This window comes from Montipora capricornis, chromosome 5, assembly GCF_036669925.1.
Source record: "Montipora capricornis isolate CH-2021 chromosome 5, ASM3666992v2, whole genome shotgun sequence".
In the NCBI taxonomy this organism is placed as follows: domain Eukaryota; kingdom Metazoa; phylum Cnidaria; class Anthozoa; order Scleractinia; family Acroporidae; genus Montipora; species Montipora capricornis.
The window spans coordinates 2,497,714-2,519,413 of NC_090887.1; the positions used below are offsets into that span (position 1 = coordinate 2,497,714).

The window sequence follows — 21,700 nt, forward strand, 5'->3', positions numbered from 1 at the left end:
TCTTCAGGAATTATTCACTACTTAGATAAGCAATGTCACAAATAACACACACAGGCACTTGAAGTTTTGGTGTTCATAATGCTAACCAATTTGTATTTTATTAAGATTTACTTGGAAAAAAATCTTTATTGTCTATTCCAAGAATTGTTCCAAAAGTAGTGCTTATTTGGATCGAACACCGAACGAAAACTGTTTATGCTGAAATTTGATCAGTCTTTTTTGTAAACAAATCCAGCTAACTTGGATGTCGCTCCACCAGCCTTTAATTCCTTAGCCTTCTTAGCTTGATTCAGTTTGTTGCTAGTGTCCTCATTCTCATCATCGCAGGTTTTGCGTTTCCTTTTCTTTAACTCGTCCTGTTCAGCTCCGCTTGTAGCTTCCTCTTTTGCTCTTTTATTCCATTCGGCCTTTTCTTCTTCTCCGAGTGACTTCCATTTTAGCATAGCGACTTTGACCAGCTCCGTATCGCTTAGTTCGGGTTCGGCTTCTGCCAAAGTTCCTTTATTTTCTTCATACCAGAGGTTAAAGCCATTGACTCTGAGTGAACGCAATAAATAAAGAAATTGATTAAGTAATTGACTAATTACTTCATTAATGAAAGTTACTCAAAGGCTGAGAAACGACGACGGTTACTGCAACAGCAACGCGAACAAAATAATACCGTTTAGCATAATTTTCAGCGGTGAATATAAGAATTTAGTGTCATATTCACCGCGCTACCCGGTAAATATAACATTTTGGAGGCGCGGCTGCTAAGCTGATCAAGCACTTTTCGAGCCCTTTTATCGTGTTTTAGCACGTTGTTTTTCACTTTCTTGATATTCACCGCTGAAAATTACACTAAAACAATTATTCGCCTCAGGCTCAGTAAATATTGGGGAATATTTAACTCGATTACGTCTCGGTAAATATTCACCAATATTCACTTTGCCTTCGGCGAATAATTGTCAAATGATAGGAAAACGCCTCGTGGATTGGAAAAATTCGCGTTAATTTAAGTGTTAACGTTAATTTCCCAGCTCTTAACTGAGTTGCGCTTTATGAGAAGAACAACAACGAAAATATAGTGAATTTGTTTCTGAACGCCACAGGATACTTTAGTGAACCAAATGATTTGGTTCACTAAAGTGACCACGGATGGCTTTGATTGTGCAAGATATTCACACCTCACACACTCCTTTGAAAAAGTTGGCAAACTTTTTCAAAAATTTTGGCATGCTGTCACACATGCGCCACCGGTGACACTGCTCATTTAATTACCATATTATTTTCCCCCAAATCTGTGACACACTCCAGAGATTCTTGACAGCTAGCTTATTCGCGCACTTTGTTTCACATCAATCTTTCACATTAGTAAATCGTTTACTGTACTTCGACTGCATTTTCTCAGTGTTGTCAACAAATAAATCAATTTCGATATATTTAAGTTTAGTCCTAAACAAAAGGCATCATTTCGAGGTTCTGGGGAATAAATACAAGGCTTTGTATGAGATAACTCCCCAGAGCCTCGAGATGATGCCTTTTGTTTAGGACTGAATTTAATTACATCGAAAGTGAGCTATTCTTTGGCTAGATTGTAGTATACCGCCTCCCTTACAATTCGCTTCCAAAAAGCTGCTACCACAGTCCCGCAGTCATTTACATACATAAAATGCTGCTCCCGCGGTCCCGCAGTCACTGTTTCGGTTAAGTACACTTTATACGAGATCGTCCAAAGAATATAGCACTCGCTTGCTGATTTCCTTTATATGAAGGCGCGATAATTTCAAATATGTTAATAGGCTACTTTCGAACTGTGCAGCAACAAAAAACAGAGTCGAGGTTCAGTGGAATAATTTGCATTTTGTTTTGTTCAAAACAAAGCAAAATGCAAATTATTCCTCTGAACCTCGATTCTGTTTTTTTGTGGTTGCACAATAGACCACATTCGTATTCTCAGTATTGGACTGGAACTACAATCATGGACAAATTCATTGGGACAGTACAGCATTTTATCTTTCAAATCACTTTTTATCACATATTTTGGGTTCTTTTGGACCCCCCACCCCCCCATTCAATGTTGCTTGGGGAAAATAAACGGAAAATAGTGTGCAGGGCTGAAAGTGGACCAGTTTATGCCCAACATTGAGTGGGGGGGAGGGGGGAGGCATCTGAAGTCCGAAGAATATGCATTTGACTGAAATAAATGCGAGTGTCCCAAAGAAATTTGTCCATGATTGTAGCTTGCAATGGAAGCTAATGCAGGGGAATCTTTTCAAATGCAAGTACTTTTTGATATATTCCCCCGCATTAGCCTTCATTGCAAGCTACGTTCCAGTCCAATACCTGAGAATACGAATATGGTCTATTCGAAACTAGCCCATTGACACCAGCGCTAAATGCCTATAATATCCTGATACAATAAGGTATTATTGATTTCAAGAAGTTGAAAAAATCGTGTGTTTTTTCTTCAATGTACTCCAAACTTGGGAATTTAAGGAGGTATTGTGGCCCAGTGGTAAGGGCTATTTTCTTTGAGATCGGGAGAACCAGGGTTCAAGACCCGCTGTGACCATTCGTTGAATTTGTTCCTGGTAGTCCCTGGTTCAACTTCTCAGCTGCGCTTGTAAATAGCCAACTCGTTTGCCTTCGGCCAGTTGGGATTCTTAACAGTTGTTGTTCGATTCTGTTCTGTTGTGTCATTTTCTCGGATATATTAGTCTGAGATCCGAGCTAACATAAAGTTTGTATGCATGTCTGAGGGCAACGTTGAGAAAACAACAGCGGATCTTGCACTCTCTATATTTACTTCAAAACCGTTCGACTCAGTTCTCTCATAGTATATGTAGCCCCAACATGCCAAGTGAAAAGCGGAATAATCGAGAATATTTAATATATAAGCGCACGGCTTTTCCCGTTTTTTTCTACGCTGTTACCGTCGTCTTTCTTGTCTCTCCGAGTTCTCGATGCACGTCGCGCGTTCCTCCCATTCCCCCGCGGTAAATTGCGATAGCGAGACTGGAGGCATAGAATTTAAAATGGCAAAGAGGAGAAGCCTGAAAAGGTCATATAAGATCTATCACAAAACTTTGATAAAGCCCGTGCAATATTAATTCTTTCATTCCCAAGATCGAATAGCTCATTCTCCCAACTAGTACCCATCGATTTATTTTTGGGTAGTCATGAGAATTTGCTGCTATATCAAGATCACACCTCTTAAGCTGATATTTTTCATTCTCAATACCTGCCTCGACTCACTGAAATTTCATTGAAATTGTGAGGAGAATTTACGTACCGATCACACCTCGAAGTCAAAGGGTGAAGATGATGATGCGCAAAAAAAATATGGCGGTGAGTGACTGCGTCCCGGGTTCGATTCCCAGACTGATGCCACACACTTGGAAAATAAACAGAGTTAACTGAATAGAGTGTAATGTGAAGTGCTAGATTTCAATCCCATATGAACCATGTGAGCGCTAGCCCTACTGATGGAAATGGGCCCACACAAGGACAGAGAAAAACTCTGACCAGGGTGGAAAATAAGTTACGTACACACAGATATCATCATAGAATCCTACTTACTTTTTAGCACACTTCTTTTCTGTTTGCTGTGCCTCCTCTGGCAGCGTTTCGCCGTTATTTGCTTGTTTTTCTTTTCCAGGTGGCGTCTTCAACAGTGTCGTCTGTTTTCCCTTTTTCTTTCTGTGTGCCAGTTTTGATTCAGGAGCTTTTAAGAGAGAAAGAGTGAAAAATTAAGCTACTCAAAAATCAATGCTAAAAACCCTCACCGTCAAACGTCTGAGGACTTAACTAAAAACAAAGCGCTAAAAGCAACGACAACAGAAATAGAAAAGTTAAATATAGAAACAAAACATATGCTATACACGCCATACACTTGATTTTTTTCCATTTTATTAAATTTCTTTGCAGGGCTCTCCAAACTACATAGTTAAAACGTAAAACTTTAAGGTTTGTTGCTTCTCAAAAACCTCGAAACCGTCGGGTCTAAAAGGCAATTCGAGAAATAAAGATCTGCTCATTATGAAAAACTGGTCTTTAAACATGTTTTCTATTCCGGTGAAGTATAACAATCGCAGAAGTCACTTTACGGTATTATCTATTTTTAGAACGGCCACTACTATTTTGCATTTAGCACGGGAAATCCATCGAGTGGCTACCCGGTTGCGGACCAATCAGAAGCGTTGAGGCCATCAGACCCAATCTGATTGGACATTATTTGGCGGGACCTGTATTCCAAATTTAGATAATACAGTAATCTGATGGGGCAAGGGCAAATAAGAGGAATCCACACTTCTGGTTGTAGACTTTTGACAATTGTAAAATTCCGTGACTTACAATGTATATATGTATCACGAATTGTAAATTGCAAAAGTGGTAACATCGTAAATGTTCACGATTTATTACTTTTGAAGATACGAGGTGTTTGATGTAGGGTAAAATACGCCCGATGAGTTTCGGGATTTTCGAGAAAAGCAAGAGAAAGAGTTTCCCTCAATTAGAAACCCTGTACCACTTACATATCTTGTTCCTGTTCATCAGTAAGGATTTCTTCTCCTCTTCAACGCTATCAAAGAAACTCTTCCCTGCTGATTTTCTACTTTGACTGCCGATCCTGAAGGGGTTGGAGCGACCTTGGCTGGAGCTAAAACTTGGTGCGGGAGAAGATGGTGGCCTTGGCTTCATAACACGATTAGATCTCGAGTTCTTCTCTCCAAGATGTCGACTGTCTAGATTTGCCAGACCTTTCCTTTCTGAAAAAAAGAGTAGTTTCGAACCAGCAAAACCAATCATTCTGTGAGTAATTACATGATGGAATACATATTATTCACATGTGAAATCACTGAAAGATATTATAAAGGGGCTTTAAGATATATGACGGCGACGTCGACGAAACGTCAACTCAAAATATAACTTTGCTTTATCACAAGTCCATCTTGTTCACGTCCTAGAATGTGGGCGAAGTATCCCAAAAATAAATTGCGGTACGGAACGAGCGCTTTCAGAGACTGAAATATTACCTGTTGCATACTCACGTTATCGTCAACACCTCAAATTTTGTGATTTCATGTCATCGCTATGCAGCGGACCACCCAAGAATATTTGCTAAAATCTGTGCTGCACGTGCAGCACGATTATTGATGCTCTTTTAACCAATGATATCATTGTTTTGTGGCGTTGTTGTTACCGTCGCTGTCGCCGTTTCTTAAGCTCCCTATTACTTGTCCAATCAAAACCCCGCGGCTAATCGAATGAGCCAATCACGACGCAAAGCACAATCATGCAGCCGACACAAAGGAAAAAAATCCTTGTAATTCACAATTCCTCTTGCTTTTGCTGCTTATATTGGCCAACATATGAGGGTAAATTTTGGCGCCAAACACGAAGTGAAGCAATTCAAACCCAAAGTAACTGCCAATGATTCACTTAATTGAAAACCACTTTCGTCGCGTCTTGGACTAAGCTTGGGTTTCTTCCAGATCCCTTGCAACTGATTCAGTTTCTTCCTTAAACTGCGATCATTTTTCGCTTATAAATTCAAAACAACTCTCTTACATAAAACAGAACCCCAAAATATCGGAGTATTCCACTTCACCAACCTAAAAGCCAAACCATGCCACAGAACATACATTCGCTTCTCGGATCAGGTAGTGGCAACTAAACACTGATTTTCGTTAGCAACGAAAGAACAAGACCAAGCATTGTCTTGATGATACATTATATATTTTTCTATTGAACTGCAGAAAGAAGCATTAGCTTTATCGCAGTTACGCAAGGTATTGCACGAGTTTATTACGGGTTTATTGCAATCTCACAAAATGCCCAGCCCTCAAAGGAATTGATAGCTCAATAGGCAATTTTCACGATGGCGTCATTTGACTACAACTACCACAATTCAGTTTGTTTTTCTTTTCATATTTAAATTTTGTATTCCCAGTGGGGTAAAAATAACAATAGCTCTAATTAACATGAGACAAGCGAAACCTGAAGGATTCTGGTACTTGTAGTCATATGGCGTCATCATGCAAATGTCCTATTGGTAGAGCACTGGACCGGTATCGCAGAGGTCATGGGTTCGAATCCAGTTCGAGACTGAATTCAGTTCCCAGGTTTTTCTTTCGTTAATGCTGAAATAACGTTCATGATAACTGCAATGATTTAAAAATTCTAACATCATCGTGAAAGTTGTGTACCTTCTCTACTTGACATCTCTGAGTCCTCTTCCATATCATCTCCCATTCCATTATCTTCCATTATTTCATTCTCTTCCATCTCTTCTTCTTCTTCTTCTTCTTCTTCCTCGTCCTCTTCTTCAACCTGTTCTGTTTGTCTTGACACAGTCCGACCAGATCGCCCATGCCTCTTTGGTTGCGATACCTTATGACCTCGTCTGACTGCCTGACCAGACTGCTGCAAATCGTCATCCTCTAGGCCGGCCTTTTTGCGCGCTAAGGTATCAAGCCGATTTGCCAGGTTCATTCGACGAGTGGGTGCTGCATACTTTATGGCTAAGCTTACCTATGAATTAAAAAGGCACTGAACTTCAATGCCTAAAGATTACCAAGGAATTACATCAAGTTCTGTCCGGAGGGGAATAACTTTCTCAAGATTTTTTAATCGTCTTCGGAAATTTTATTAATGAAAAGACGTCTTTTTAGCAGCCGTACTTAAAGGCGAAGAAACTGTAAAATTTAAAGCTTGAAGATTTTAGTACTGTGTATAGAAAGAAGAACTTCAAATGAAGACAAAAGCGCTACGAAACAAACCTTGAACGCTGGAAGAACGCAACCAGTTGGCTTCTACAAAGTGTGGTGCACTTGAATTCGGAAGTGCCAAAGACAAATATCGTATTTGGTGTTAGGGTTAGGGACTAGAATCCGGATTGAATCCAGGTTTGAATCTAGATTTGATTTGAAGCCGAAACATCCACATCCTCCTTTTATCACTGGGCCACGACTACACGTTTGAGCGAGTAAGGAATGGAGGAGTGAAACAGGAGAGAGACAAAAATTGTCTACCCTCACTCCACCATTTTCCATTCGCTTCACTCTGGGCACATCTACAACTCTATAGCAGTCTATAAACCATTTCCATTTTCAATTTAAAGCTGAAACTTTTCAATTGTTAAGCAATCTTCCCTGCGTCTTCATCCTCCATCCAAAACGAAGTATCCCGAAATGAAGACTTTCCCAAATAGTTTCAACCGTGACGAATTGGAAACCCTTATTTCTTTTTGTCCCAAGACTGAAGAAGATGGACACTTTTGAAAGAGGTACACCTCGTTGGTTCTAGTCCCAATCGGGGAACCCATCTACGATCATGGAACTAACGCACGTGAAATCCTAGGTTTCGGGCGTTTTTACCACTTTTGAGCGTTTAACAGAGGATGAATTTTGGTACGGCATGCGAACTTGAATCTCGCAAACTCACTACTTACAGAATGTGCATCTGGTAGCAACTCGCACAGCTCAACAGCCCGGAATTCTCTATCACTTTTGCATGCCAGCTGAATGATAAAGAGGAAGATAAGAAACAAATAAATGACCACAGTCAAGGCAATTGTTGGCTATAAATCACTTTACAATCCAGCGAAACATACAGCAAAGAGCTTCATGATTCCCTGAATCTGTTCTGTCTTGATGCGCGATGCTGATTCATCAAATAACTCACTGCCTTCTTCGTCAACTCCAAAGAGAAGTTCTGATCGAGTGTATGCTTCCTGTGATATAAAACAGACAAGGTTAGCTCATAGGCAGGGATCATGGATGGCGCAGTGGTGAGAGCATTCGCCTCCTACCACTGCTCCATTCTCAGATTTGGCGTCACTTGTGGGTTGAGTTTGTTTGTTCTCTACTCTTCTTCCAGAGGTTTACAAAGGCGTTACTTTCTTCTTAGTTAATTTAAGACCGCAAGGGTTGGTCTGGCCAAACGTAATGCTTCTGAGCGCCGCCATGTTTAGAACTATTGACGAGTCAAATATGAACTCCCAAAGTCCTAGGGTGCTTACCATTTAGCCAAATAATCCGGATGGAATGATCGTTGCATAAAGGTAAGCGATTTTCCGAATTTAATGACCAGCCGGGTGAGAATGGCGCTTACCATCTACAACCCGGCAATTCAAGCCGCATAGTTACTCGATCTTGTGACAAAGGGCCTGGAAACGGAAAGATTATTGCAAATGGTAAGGCATTTCCCGAATTCCATTCCCAACGGGAAAAGAGGACTACTTCGAGAGGTTGTCCACAATTTCCGAAAACATTTTCCGGAAAATTGCCTTTCCATTTGACCTTAAACCGAAATTTCCGGATTTTGTGGCTAAATGGTAAGCATCCCTAGAATTCTATATGTCTCCAGGAGCCCGTTTCTCGAAGGTCCCGAAACTTTACGGGCCATTTTCGGGTGTCACTTTCCTTTTGTATCTGAAGTTTGACGACGTAAATTCTCTCCGTTCTTGAGTCAAGAACGGAGAGAATTTACGTCGTCAAACTTCAGATTTATTTTCTTTCTGTTACCTTGAAAACATGTTAAAAGTTCGGCTTTGCAAAACAAGCGGTTGACAGTTTCACAAATGGCTTTTCGGACCCGAAAAACAGAGCCCTTCGTTTTCTCGTGCGAAGGCCCCACAGCGCTAAAAGAAACGATGGGATCTGGGAAGGAGAATGGTCGAAACACTTGCCGCGATCTTTGTCTAACCAAATTAGCACTCACTCAACTACTCTTTCCCGATAAGACGAATTTGAACCCACGACCCGGTTCCGCACGGTGGCTCGATGCTCAACCGAGCCAAGCGGTCGGTTTTCGAATCCTTCCATTGTATACCGAGTAATGTTACTGACGCATGAGATCCGATGTGCTTAATTAACATGATTTCTCTATTGTTAGTCGGATTATAAAAGTTAAACAACCTTTTGTTAGAACTAGGCGGCAGTGTAGCCCAGTTGTTAGGGCTGTTGCCTTGAGATCCAAAGATCCCGGGTTCAAGAGCCGCTCTGACCACTTGCCGAATTTGTTCCTGGTAGTACGTGGTTCAACTTCCCAGCTCCACTTGTAAATAGCCAACTGGCTTGCTACCGGCCAGTTGGGATTCTTAACAGTTGTTGTTGTTGTTGTTCTGCTCCATCAGTTCGTTGATTGTGTTTCATTGGACCTGAAAAGCCCCTATGGGGGCAATTTTTTTGGGTGCCTTTTGCGACTTTCTTACAGTCAGCTTTGAGACTTACCTCTAGCTGCCCTTTCTCTGTGATTAATTCACACAAGGGGAGTTGCAACGGCAATAAAACAAGCACAGGGCGCGGCAATGTTGGTGGGTACGTCGAACCCTTGCAGTAAATACACCTCAACAGAATAAAAATCATAATAAATAATTAGTCGCGTCCGGCGTACAGATAACAAATCAAGATTCAGAAACGAAAGAACTCCAAGTTACAGATAGCCTCCTCCGCAGACCAAAAAAGAATGTCTGTGCAGGAGGTTACAGTAAGTCTTATCCCAAGTCAACAACGAACAGCGCTCACCCAAAAGATCTTTAGCCGAACATAAACAAGGGGCAAAAAGAGGCATTCTCAATAGACCCGATATTAGTGAACTCTTGCTGAGACAATTTGCAGTCTTCACTTCTCTTTAACTCGACTTGTGCTTTATCGAGCAAGCCCAAGTTGTAAATCAGCAAGATCCGACGAAGATGCCAAACAATCGCGAGTCGACAATCGGCAACCATGGTAGAGGAATGAGGAGTACGAAACTGAACGGAAAAGGGGATACATGTAAAAGCAGACTTCCATTCATGCATTTAGGGACAACAACAGGACACGAAGTTCCTTACACAGGACGACATCCGAGGGTCAGTAAGCCTAATAGAGAATAGACTACACAACACACACACACCACAACATCGGGAATTCCGTGCCTTCCTTTTTTCTTCACAACATTGTTGGCTTGCTCTTTCTCGGGTCCTCCAGAGGACTCATTATAGAACACCATATACCGACATTCTCAATAGGGGTAGCTCTTTCATTTTTAAACTCGTTCTGACAAGGGACCATCAGCGAAAATGACAGCTCTTGATTTTTTTCATACGTTTGGTAATATGCCTTCTGAACACGATTTAGTTCTCATTAGATTGGGTATCAAAATAGTTAAGAGGTTTCACGATTTCGTACACTACGCTTAGCGATTGGTGGAAAAATATCACGCCACATTGTCAGCCAATCAAAGGAAGTAAACCCAAGTGTGACCACCTTGTACTCGTTTTCCCGCTCTTTGCGCCGACTGCATGTAGCTGCTTTGTTTCATGATTAGTTCATTTGATTATCTGTTTTGATTGGCCAACGAAAGTACTTTGCTTTCGGTCTTGCAGTATTCAATGAAAAATAGTAAGACCATCGCGAAAGATAATAAAACACAAACTTTCCTATAATTTATCTGACCTGTATAAAAACAGATGTGATGCGGGATTTACCTTATTTGCTGACTTTCCTCGTCCAAACCAACAACCCAGTAATTATCGGATTTATTTTTCAACTGAAAAAAAAATTGAAACGACAGTAAACGCCCAGATCAAATGCCGAACTATTCATAAGCAGAGCTCTGGATCGACTGCACTTGCCACATCTCTATTACCACGTGTCACCATTAAGGAAAATGCTTATTTCTTTGACTACTTGTGCTACTTTCAAATGATGCTAACAAATTTTCCACTGGTCGAAAAATCTGACTGCGTATTGTGTTCACACCGAAACGTGCAACGTCGTAAAAAAGACTTGATCTGTCAAAGTGTTCACACTGCAAAGATCAAGGTTTGGACAGCTGGGGCTAAGAATTTGTCCTCGATTTAAGCGGTCACAATTTCTAAGACATGGCGTAGCCTTACTCGCTTGATTTCTTTGGTAAGGGCGTTATAAGGGAATCTTGTTGTTGACATTTTGTTTCATTATCATACGAGTTTGCTCACAGAAGACATTATGCTACTTACAGATTGACTTCAAAAAATAAAAGAACTTGTTAAGTACTGTTCAAATAAACGAGCAGGAGTGTTTTGTCGGGTTTAAAATCACGAGGGAAAGACGAGTGGTCTTACACCAGATAAAAGACGACATGCCTCATTACAATTCTCTGTATATAGAAGTCTAATTAGGAGTGTTTAAATGGGGGTCAAAGCTCGTGCACATGACGTTTTAGCGGTGTTCTGATAGGCTGTTTCGCTCATGAATTATTAATACCCTTTTGAAACTTCGTGACATCTCCAATTTCAAGCCATTCAGATTTAACAACGAGCGGGTGGGTGGAAAAAGCATTAATAATGCCATACATTCAACGTTCAATTTTTCAGAAACAGCTCATTATTCAAAGTACTTTCAATAATCAGTACTTTATTCTTAGCTGTCTGATTAGGAAAGGACAGCTTTGTTTTAATGAGGCAAAATGTAAACAAAGATTTCTCTAATGCAGGGACTACAAGAAATCCTGATGCTTTTCCCTTCCGGAAATCCTGCATTGTGTTTTTCAAGTCGCTTGTGAAGTAGCCTGTGTGCAGGCTCTCTCTTCGTCGGGCGATCGAGAAAGAGGAGAGACTGTGGTGGAAGCCCCCAGTCCCCCATCTTTCTCGCTCGCCCCGCCAAGAGAAACCTGCACTCAGGCTACATGTGAACTGGCCAATACTTACATTGCTTTTAGTTATACAAACAGGTGACCATATCGCAGTACCAAACGAACGCGACAATATTCTGACGACCCCTGCTGAATCAACAGTGACTGGAGTCAAACTCTCGGTAAACCTTCAACAGAGAACAAGCAACATCAGTAGGTACAATGATGAAATGGTATATGAAATGAATCATACATGAACATGAAATTAAGTGAAATCAAGTGAAGCTATGATCTTCGCAGTTATGAACGCAATTGTAATAGAGAAGCCTGAAAAATTCAGGACTTCAACGGGGTTTCAACCCGTGACCTCGCGATTCCGGTGCAACGCTCTAACCAACTGAGCTATGAAGCCACTGACGTTGGGAGCTGGTCATTTGTGGGTTCCAATGGTCCCGTGAGGAATGAAGCAATGATGAAATGGTATATGAAATGAATCATACATGAACTGCGGATATGAACTGAAGTGAAGCTATGATCTTCGCAGTTATGAACGCAATTTTTACAATTCCGTAGAGAAGCCTGAAAAATTCAGGACTTCAACGGGGTTTGAACCCGTGACCTCGCGATTCCGGTGCGACGCTCTAACCAACTAAGCTATGAAGCCACTGACGTTGGGAGCTATAGTAATTTGTGGGTTCCAATGGTCCATTGATTCATTCCTCTCGGGACCATTGGAACCCACAAATGACCAGCTCCCAACGTCAGTGGCTTCATAGCTCAGTTGGTTAGAGCGTCGCAAGCGGAGAATTGTCCGATCGCTCAAAGAAACGATGCCACATAATGAACAACTTACTAAGCTCACTTGCTCGGGGTAGTATTGGGGAATATTGGCCGTCGGTCATTTTTCGTTTTTCCTCGCTGCGCTCAATCCGTACTGCCACGGGCAACATTCCCCAGGATGCAGGGCCTTTGCGCTAGCTTAGTAAGAGGTCAATATTCTGCATCATTCAAAATTTAGAGAGCTGCCAGTAAGTTGCAAGTTAGTGAGCCAACCTTGGAAGATCTACGGAGCAGCGCCTTACCCGACCCATGAGAGCAACGACTTCTCACTCAGTGTAACCCTCTCCTCTGTGATGATGTTCTCTCGGAGATCGAAGAATTTAACAGCTAAAGCTTGTTCGCCGGGAAGGGGGTTGTCCAGATGATACACAACCATGAGTTGATGATAACAGCCTGACATACAAACCACTGGACCTGGAAGGCTAAAAACGTGTCTCTGTACACCACCAATGGTAAATACACGCAAGAACCGTTTGTTGGTAGCCGCCGCGACAAAAGAGCTCCCAATAGCCACTGCCTATGAGATTGAAAAACTTAATCACTTCAGAGGCACAACACATACAATCCAGATGTAGCGACAAATTCCCAATTGTTCATTCCTTTTAATTAGCTTTCCCTGGTATTTGCATTTATATTTGTAGATGAAGCCAGAAATTGGAAAGTTTTCTATTTCAATAGCGCATAATGATTATTCGTTATAGACAAATCGATTACCGATCAAAATCGAGTTTTCACCAAAACTATAGGATCGGGGAAGTCTGCGCAGCAAATGACGATCAAAAACGTTGACCTGACCACCAAAATATTTCGATTCGTTACGGTCAGCCTCCTTGCATGAAAAGTTCATTTAGAGCTCTAACAACCATGCACATAACTTTAGACGTGATTTATATTTTGGAAAAGATGACAAAATGTTAAATTTCAATTTAATCAAAACTATGAATATGTGTTGCAGTGTTCTAGCACTGAGATATCAAGCCATCTGGGAAGTGGTTACATGGGACAAAAGAAAAATGACTCAATCCATGACGTCACGGTGGCCATGTTGGTGAACTCAACAATTCTTTGATTGCACTCACATTATAACGGTAAAGATTTGTTTCCATATCTCAAAGTGCCCTTGGACGTGAGGGGCCTGGAACAACAAAACTGAAACAACCCAAACCCATACAAAAATGCTAACCTTAGGCCTAAACATTATCGAAAGCATATTATTTAGGCCTAAGGTTAGTATTTTTGTAAAGGTTTGGCTTGTTTCAGCTATTGCACTCTTCCCCTCCTACTGCCACCCGAGGCCCCTCACGTCCAAGGGCACTTTGAGATATGGAAAGGGTTATTTTTCAAAAACACTTGCAGGGTTAAGTCTTTTTTTCCCTACAAAGATCGTTTCAGTCGTTCTCAATGATCAAAAATAGTATACAAAGCCAGTTGTTGGGACTGTGATTCCTTCTACATCGGCAAAACAAAAAGAAGATTGCATGACAGGAAGTCCGAGCATTTCAAAGCTCTTACACAAGTCGGCCACGCCTCTGCTGTTGCAGACCATACAATTTCTACCGGTCATAACATCAAATGGGACCATTTTGAAATCCTCGCAACTGGAAAGTCCGACTTGCAGTGTAAAATTAAAGAAACGCTGTTAATCAGTGATTCAAAACCCTCTCTCAATGAAAACATTGGTAGTGAGAAGCTTTTTCTTTATTAATTTCTTCCGGAAGAATCGTCTACCGGAAGTTACGATTTTGTTATCACACTTTTTAACTAGTCACCAGTTCCTCGCTCTAGTTTTTTAAAATTCTGTGTAACAGTTTTAACCGTCACTTCTGATGATGTATGCTGCAACAAACGAAACGTCAAGTATAAAATGAAAATGTTTGTAACCGCTGTTTGTTTTCTTTTCCTATTGACTTTTCCTCTATCGTTCTTTCCACCAATATGGCGGCTGTGACGTCAGATACAATCAAAGAATAACGAAAATAGGCCACTTCGGAAAATAAAAGCATATTTTTCATTAAGAAAGCTCTCAGTTTGGTCCATGATTGGGCGAGGAAGAGCCTCTTGTCCACATTTCACCTTACAGGTTGACATGATGGCAACATGCATGTCGAGTTATATCACCAGAAACTGATATCTTGTTCCAGGATGACCAGTACCTATTTATATATAAGCCTTTTCACCACTGAAATGGCCCCTATTGGCAAGTAAAATCGTCTGGGTTACACTGTAGACAGAGTAAAATCTACAACTGTCACTCTTCCAGGTGGGAGGGAGAGGGTAAACAACTCCTACATGCATTCTGTCTAACGCCAGACATTTTTAGTCATCAAATTAGGGGTGGTTCAGGAGACAATCGGTTGCTAATGACGGAACCCTAGGAATCTACACATTGAATGGCCTGGCCCGGGTTGCTCGAGACATGGTTATTGCCGTAAACCAGGATGGAAACCTATAAGTTTTGATACCTCTTAACCAACGGTTAGCAGTAACCAGGCTTCAAGCAACTGGCCGCTGGATAAGATCTCAACAACGTGGTGGCTGCTACAGACACTGCATTCGCAAGGTGTTGTTGTCGTCTGAACTCATTTTGACAAAAATAATGTTGAGGGGGTGAGAATTTTATTCATGACCCATTCTTGACCGTTCACTTACATGATACGGATATTTGCTCTTTCTCCTTGTAATTGTCCAACCACAGTTTTACGTTTTGTATTCATCACCCAGCCAACAATGGAATGTTCTGCGGCAGTCTCTTTGGTGTTCTGCAAATCAATCGCGTACAAAATGTGATTTGTCACATGTGAGTTGTGAAGTCATTTTGTTCACAAGCAACCATGAACACCTCTTGTGGGTATTATGGAGACAACTGAGGAAAGCTGTGCTGCCTACTATAACAAGAATGATAAACTGTCAGGCACATCACCAAGAACTTCTTTGGGATTGAAGATTGCCAGAATTCTGTAGCATGGATCAGGGCATGGGCCTGCCAAGGACTTTTATTATATTATTTGTAAACGCTAAAGACCGTAGAGTAGTTGCTGTGAAGCCACAAAGATCCTCGGGTAAACAAGGCCCAAGTTTCCAATAAGCTTTTCACAGCTTGCCTTCACGTCAGTCAAGGATGCACGTATTGGGATGGCAAATTTCAAGCTTGTGCTCTGTCGTGGTTTGAAATTTACCATCCCAAAACACTCATCTTCAATTGACATAAAGGTCAGCTTTGAAAAAGCTTATTGGAAACTTGAGCCTCGTTTACCCAAGGATCTTTGTGACTTCACAGCATCTAATAATAACAATAATAATAATAATATCATCATTATTATTGTTACTATCATTAGCAAGAAAATTATGAACTGATTTGTTGTGATGAGATGATTTTATGCATTGCTGCATTGCTGGGATCAGCAAGGATACTAAGAAAAGTATTGGAAATGTAAAGGACAGGGAAAAGAAACATTTTGGTGTTCATTGGCAACTTGTTGTTGCCCGACACCACAATTTTACCAGCTGTTAAAAACTTAAGCTGAGAAGTATGACTATGAAATAATAATAATAATAATAATAATAATAATAATAATAATAATATCATCATTATTATTGTTACTATCATTAGCAAGAAAATTATGAACTGATTTGTTGCGATGAGATGATTTTACGAAACTATTATACTAATTAAAGACGTTCATTTAAAGTGCCCCTGTGATTAAAAAAAATCACTTCCTTTTTTCTTCAGATTTTGAAAGTGTGTTTGCTTAACACCTGACTGGACTTCATGGTCCGCCATTACTCACGTTCAAAGCTGACCGATTGGACCTCAGAGGATGGGATTCGGGAAAAGTGACATCAAAGGCTCACTAGCTTAAAATGTCAGCGTGTGAACGCAGAACACAAGTTTAAAAGTCTGAAAACCTGAAACTCTGTTGCGTACACACGCATTGCATTTTTAAACTAGTGAGCCTTTGACACCATTTTCTCCTCGATCCAACTCTCTCAAGATCTTAAAGTTAGTAATGGTGGACCACTAAATAACAAAAATTCCAGTTAAAATAAACAGGTGTCTTTTTGAAATCAAGGCTTAAGACTTTGGTCGCTTGGTGTTTAGTTAACATAGTTTTGAAATCCAAAGAAACATAAGAATTGATTTTTTTGGTCACAGGGGCACTTAAATCTAATACTCTGCTGTGTTTATTATGACATGCAGCTGATCAAGGTTTTGAAGTTTGAACACAATATTTTTACTTTGGTCTAAGATTCTTACCTTTCGAAAGAACACACCTGAAAAAAAAAATTGTAATTTACTACTCTGAGAATTTACTTCCCAAGTACCAGTTCAGGTACATACAATAAAATAATTAAGTGAAGCTATGATCTTCGCAGTTATGAGAACAATTTTTGCAATTGTGTAGAGAAGCCTGAAAACTTCAGGACTTCAACGGGGTTTGAACCCGTGACCTCGCGATTCCGGTGCGACGCTCTAACCAACTGAGCTATGAAGCATAATTGTCGAAGAATGAAAAGAAAAACCTTCCAGCATAGAGTAGCTGAACCATCCTAAGAAAATGTACCTTAATTAACTTCCTGTTCTTGTGGAGAGTTCATTTTGCCAACAAAAATTAAATAAACCAATAATAATAAAATTAATAGTTATGCATGCTGTCAATCAATTACCTATGCATAAGTTTAGAAAAAGTGCAACTTATTTAACTACACCTGAGCTGAAGCTGCTGGATAGATGAAGTCTACTTAAAATTAATGATACTTTGGCATCATTATAGATCTGGCCCGGGTTGCTCGAAGCATGGTTAGCGCTAACCAGCATTAAATACCATGGAAACCTTCAGGTTTTGATGTCTCTTAACCAACGGTTAGCGCTAACCAGGCTTCAAGCAACCGGCCTCTGCAGAATATACCTGGGTGACACCTACCCATAGGTTTTGTAATTTTTGTGGCACGTTGAAAAACAAATTTAGGGTGAAAAGTCGGGATAATTTTGTTAAAAGATACTGTGCAAAAAATATAAGACTATCTTTAGTCTCAAAGCCAATTACATGTAAGCGAACAATCCATGTATTTAGGAGGCTCGGAAGGGTTTTCCATTGAACTCAACACCTAAAACACCCAATATTGCCATACTTAAGCTGCTTGCACTGGCACTGCGTGACTGGAAATAAAAATGTGACCCGAAATAGATAAAAGTGGAAATGAAGTTCTGTTACAATTGTGCTGAACGTAGCTCAGTGACCTTAATCCCGATCTTTTTTTAACACCAGAAAGATTTGTTTCTTTGCATTCTTCAAGAAAATCAAAAAGAAATATATTCAGAGGATTGTTTTCTTTTCATGTAACAAGTTCAGTGCTTTAATGGATAACATGAATTTTTCTAATACAACATACAAGCCAGAGAATTACGATGAATTTAACGGGGTTTTCGAAATTTGAAAAAAAAAACCACTATGTCACTGAACCTAGTTTCAAATTTTTCAAAAACTAAATTTTAGACGGTCTTTAAAACAGTGTTGTAACGTTGGCATGGCAACAGTTGAGGCCTTACTATACAGCCACCGGCCCTTACAAAATTGTAGTACGTTTCTCTACTGAAAGGAAGGTCAGTGTTTAATCCTCCTGCATTGAAAACCCACTGTTACATGTGGAAAACCCTTTCGAATCTCGTAATGTCCGTAATTAAATTCAGCTCATATTTGAAACAAGCCTGTCTTGTGTACCTGTAGCTGCTCCGTTTTGACACTCGGCAGCATTAGATTCCAATTACGTTTTGACGATTTTCAACTTTAAAGAAGTCAATAACTTTAAATTAATATACCTTGCACTTTCCCAAATACCTCAAAGTCCACAGAGAGCAGTGTACGGGCAGCCATGTTGTTTATTTACTTTCCACAGTAGATCCTTCATGTATCAAAACACAGATTATCGTATTCGTCCCATGCCCAGGGCAATTCATTGTTTATTGCGCCCCTAGGGACGCCTGTGCAATTTCTATAGCAGACTAACTTTTCGTAAGCTCGGTAAATTGTATCCTTGTCACAAGAAAAGTAAGGAAAGAAAAAAGGTAAGGGCTCTGTGGCAATTGAAACGAGAAATTCACCATTAAAATTGAATCGTTGAACTGTTCAAAGCTGGCCAAAAGCTGGTATATTTACTGTTATTTTGACTGTTATTTTGTCCCCTCTACTAACTATGTTTTGACGAGCTCGGAGGGTGAAACCACAGAACCATAAATATCATATTATTTTTAACCTGTCGGTATTATTACCTTAATGCATTTTACACGTGACTAAGGGGAAAATTACATTGCACAATGTCATTACCTGTCCCTAACCCATATCTTACACGAAACAGATTGATCAGTCATGTTTACTCAAGGACCACTGGGATCGGCATCAAGGCGAGCCACTGATAGTTCAGCGACTGGTAGTCAGTTCATCAGTCAGCCAGTCATTTAATTATTCGTTTGTTTGTTACTGTGATTAGTTTGACATTTGTTGGCTAGTTCAAGTGGCTCATCAATCAGTCAGTCATTCAGTCTGTTAGTCTGCCATTTAAGTCAGTCAGTCCAGTTCAACTGTACTGTCAGTGAAGTCAGTGTAGTCAGTGTATCAGTTAATCATTTAGTCCGACAGTCAGTTACTCAATCAGCCAGTCAAGTCAGGTTGTCAGTCTGTCTTTTAGTCAGTCAATCAGACAGTCAGCCAGTCACTCTGTTAGTCTCAGTCAAACGGTGTGTTACAGCTGTAATGCGCCGATCAACTCGAAACTTCAACATCCCCCCCCCCCCCCCAGGCATTTGAACTTTTGAACATGGGATCGTTCAAATTCCCACCCCGTCAGGCCAAAATGGTGTTTAAATGCCCTACTAAAGAATAATCATCGTCGGCTCCTCCTGTCTTTAATAAAGACCTTTTGGAAGACCTTTTTTGTAAGCCAATCGCTCACAAATGCTACATCTCTTCCTTTAAACTCTCCCATCTCGGACAAACATGTGTTTTATAGCTGTATTAGTGACTTCGGCGCCCGAAAAGACATTTGAAACCTGACACTTCCGGTTCAATTTTCCCCACCCCACGCAGTCAAAAGTCAAATTCCCCACTCCCCAGGCACAGAAGATAGTCACAAGTGCCCGGGGTTTTCCTGGGGGTGGGGGATGTTGAAGTTTCTATTTGATCGGCGCATAAGTCAGTCAGGCAGGTGGTGGATTAGCCAGTCATTCAGTTACGGAGCCTGTTACTCAAATAATCAGTCAGTCTGCCAATCCCCCATTTAGGTTAGTCAAGTCAGTCAGTCATCAAGTCAATCTGCAATATGTCTGTCACACATTCCATCATTCATTCAAGTCAATAATTATTGGTCGGTCGGTTAGTGAGTCGATCAGTATTTCACTGTTTTGATCAGTCTCCCTGTGTTTCATTCATTCATTTATTATTATTATACATTGGTGTCACCAGCTCGATTTTGATTGGCTATAAGCACGCAGCTAATTCTTGCTTGCTCTGTTTCTCTTACGTCATACCTACAATAATAGATTTTATATATGTGGAATTGACCTCATCAGTTTTGTCATGGCGGAGCTCAGCTCAGGAATATGCATAATAAAACAATTATTGAATTCCGTTTTCGCATGTTAGCGATAATTATCAAGGCCTCAGTTTGTGTTATCCGCCTCAGCCTTCGGCTTCCGCAGATAACACAAACTTTGGCCTTGATAATTATCGCTAACATGCTCAACCTCGTTCAATAATTGTTAATTGTTTGTTGCTTTATTCATTCCTTTTTTAAGTCAGTTCAGTCAGTCAGTCATTTCATTAAACACATTGTAATTATAGTCAAAGTTCTTCCTCCTTTGTTGAGTCTGTCAGCCAGCCATTTGTTCTTTTGCTCATGACATCCCACCTTTGTAGTCTGAGTTGACACATTTCACCCAACCTATGGTATGTATCATGATTTTCAAACAGTGTCAAGACAATAATTGAGAGCAAAATCCTGTCTGGACACAAAATTGAATGTGCGATTTCTTAATATTTCTCTTTTTGTGGCATTTACTTTTTCTTTTCCAGTCTTGTTTCCAATGGTCTTTTCACTGATATCAGTGAGAAAGCAAACTATGTTCCCATCATGATGAACGTCTCAGCTCAGACAAGCAGTCAGAGAACTCAAGAAATGATTGAGGTTAAGCTTGAGAAGAAGCGACAAGAACATTATTGAGTCTTCTTGCAAGTAAGACTACATCGTCCCATTTCACGACAAGAGGAACGTTTCTTCTGTAGTGTGTGTTCTTAAGTAAGCGCTTCACTTTTATTGGTCTTTTTCTGTTCTTTTCTGAGCTGTTCCTAAGGAACAATTAATAACAGTTCTCTTTTTTGTCTCCTCCTTTTTAGCTGCTATTACTTTTTCTGGTAATGCTTATGACTTCAATGTTTAATGTAAATCATAGATAGTAAAACATGCAATGAAGAGTACCTGCAATGATAATACTCATCATAATAATCCAAAACATTACTTCTCTTGTTGGTTCCGATTGTCAGTTCCGTAGCTGTTCCTCTAGTAGCGTAGCCAATCAAAATGCAGCATTTGCATTAGTCCACTAGATACTAATAGCAGATATTTTGTTTATTTCAATAAATTTTACGGTGGAAAAGGTTGCTGTGACATTTTTTCGTCCAACTGAACTACCAAAAATAAAGCTTTTTAACGACCTTTGTTTGACATATTTTAATTAATTACATTTTCTCTGTTAAAAATTTGCATCCGAATTTGAAATAAACATCACCACAACACACGCACGCACGCACAAGAAATTTAGGGGCTGTTTACATGGAGGTAGGAAGATCCTAGAACTAGGAAGATCCTAGAATGCGGATCATCCTAGCGCCATATGTTTTCTGTATTCAGTTTACATGCAAGAGGTCGTTCTTGGCCCAAATGCTAGGATCTTCCTAGCTGTGAGCTAGGAAGATCCTAACACGTGATTAATCTCTTCCTTCTGACAGAATATCTTGCCCTTCCACAGGAATTTTAGTGTTTTTGCGATCGACTGTCATTAATCCTTGGCTGAGAATTCGATATTCAGATTTTTATATAAAAACTATGTTATTTTTTCTTCATCTGTCTTTTGGCTTGCGTTTTACTGTTACCGTGTAGCATAGAATTTTTGCGGGACTTTTATTTTGCGGATTGGCGATTTTTTGAAGTTTGCGGGAACCAATGTTTGCGGCGCGAATTGACACTGAGAAATTTCCGGCGGAAACTAATTTTTGTGGTTTCCTTT

At 40.3% G+C, this 21,700-nt stretch overlaps 3 protein-coding genes across 3 annotated transcripts in view; 1 reads left to right on the plus strand and 2 right to left on the minus strand.

Annotated features, from left to right (window-relative positions):
• Positions 1-64: 64 nt before the first annotated feature.
• Positions 65-18,297, minus strand: LOC138049098 (WD repeat and HMG-box DNA-binding protein 1-like). The gene is made up of 5 exons (XM_068895227.1): positions 18,242-18,297; positions 6,192-6,516; positions 4,518-4,751; positions 3,562-3,706; positions 65-537 (listed from the first exon to the last, which is right to left on the minus strand). Exons 2-5 carry the CDS (start codon positions 6,475-6,477, stop codon positions 210-212), a joined length of 993 nt encoding a protein of 330 aa, XP_068751328.1. The 5' UTR covers positions 6,478-6,516; positions 18,242-18,297; the 3' UTR covers positions 65-209.
• Positions 15,072-21,700, minus strand: part of LOC138049092 (uncharacterized) — a 36,934-nt gene continuing 30,305 nt past the window's right edge. The window contains exons 9-10 of the mRNA XM_068895219.1: positions 16,679-16,695; positions 15,072-15,182 (exon numbers count right to left, since the gene is read on the minus strand). The gene's annotated coding sequence lies outside the window, so the exon portion shown is untranslated. The remainder of the gene's footprint in view (positions 15,183-16,678; positions 16,696-21,700) is intronic.
• LOC138049094 (protein PopC-like) overlaps positions 18,381-21,700 on the plus strand; it is a 47,973-nt gene continuing 44,653 nt past the window's right edge. The window contains exons 1-2 of the mRNA XM_068895221.1: positions 18,381-18,487; positions 20,490-20,649. The gene's annotated coding sequence lies outside the window, so the exon portion shown is untranslated. The remainder of the gene's footprint in view (positions 18,488-20,489; positions 20,650-21,700) is intronic.

Coding starts and splice junctions, on each gene's coding strand:
- LOC138049098 (XM_068895227.1), bottom strand. CDS start 6,477: ATGAACCTGGCAAATCGGCTTGATACCTTAGCGCGCAAAAAGGCCGGC. Junction 4,752..6,191: donor AGAGATGTCAAGTAGAGAAG/GTACACAACTTT, acceptor TCTTTTTTTCAG/AAAGGAAAGGTCTGGCAAAT. Junction 3,707..4,517: donor GATGAACAGGAACAAGATAT/GTAAGTGGTACA, acceptor CTCTCTTAAAAG/CTCCTGAATCAAAACTGGCA.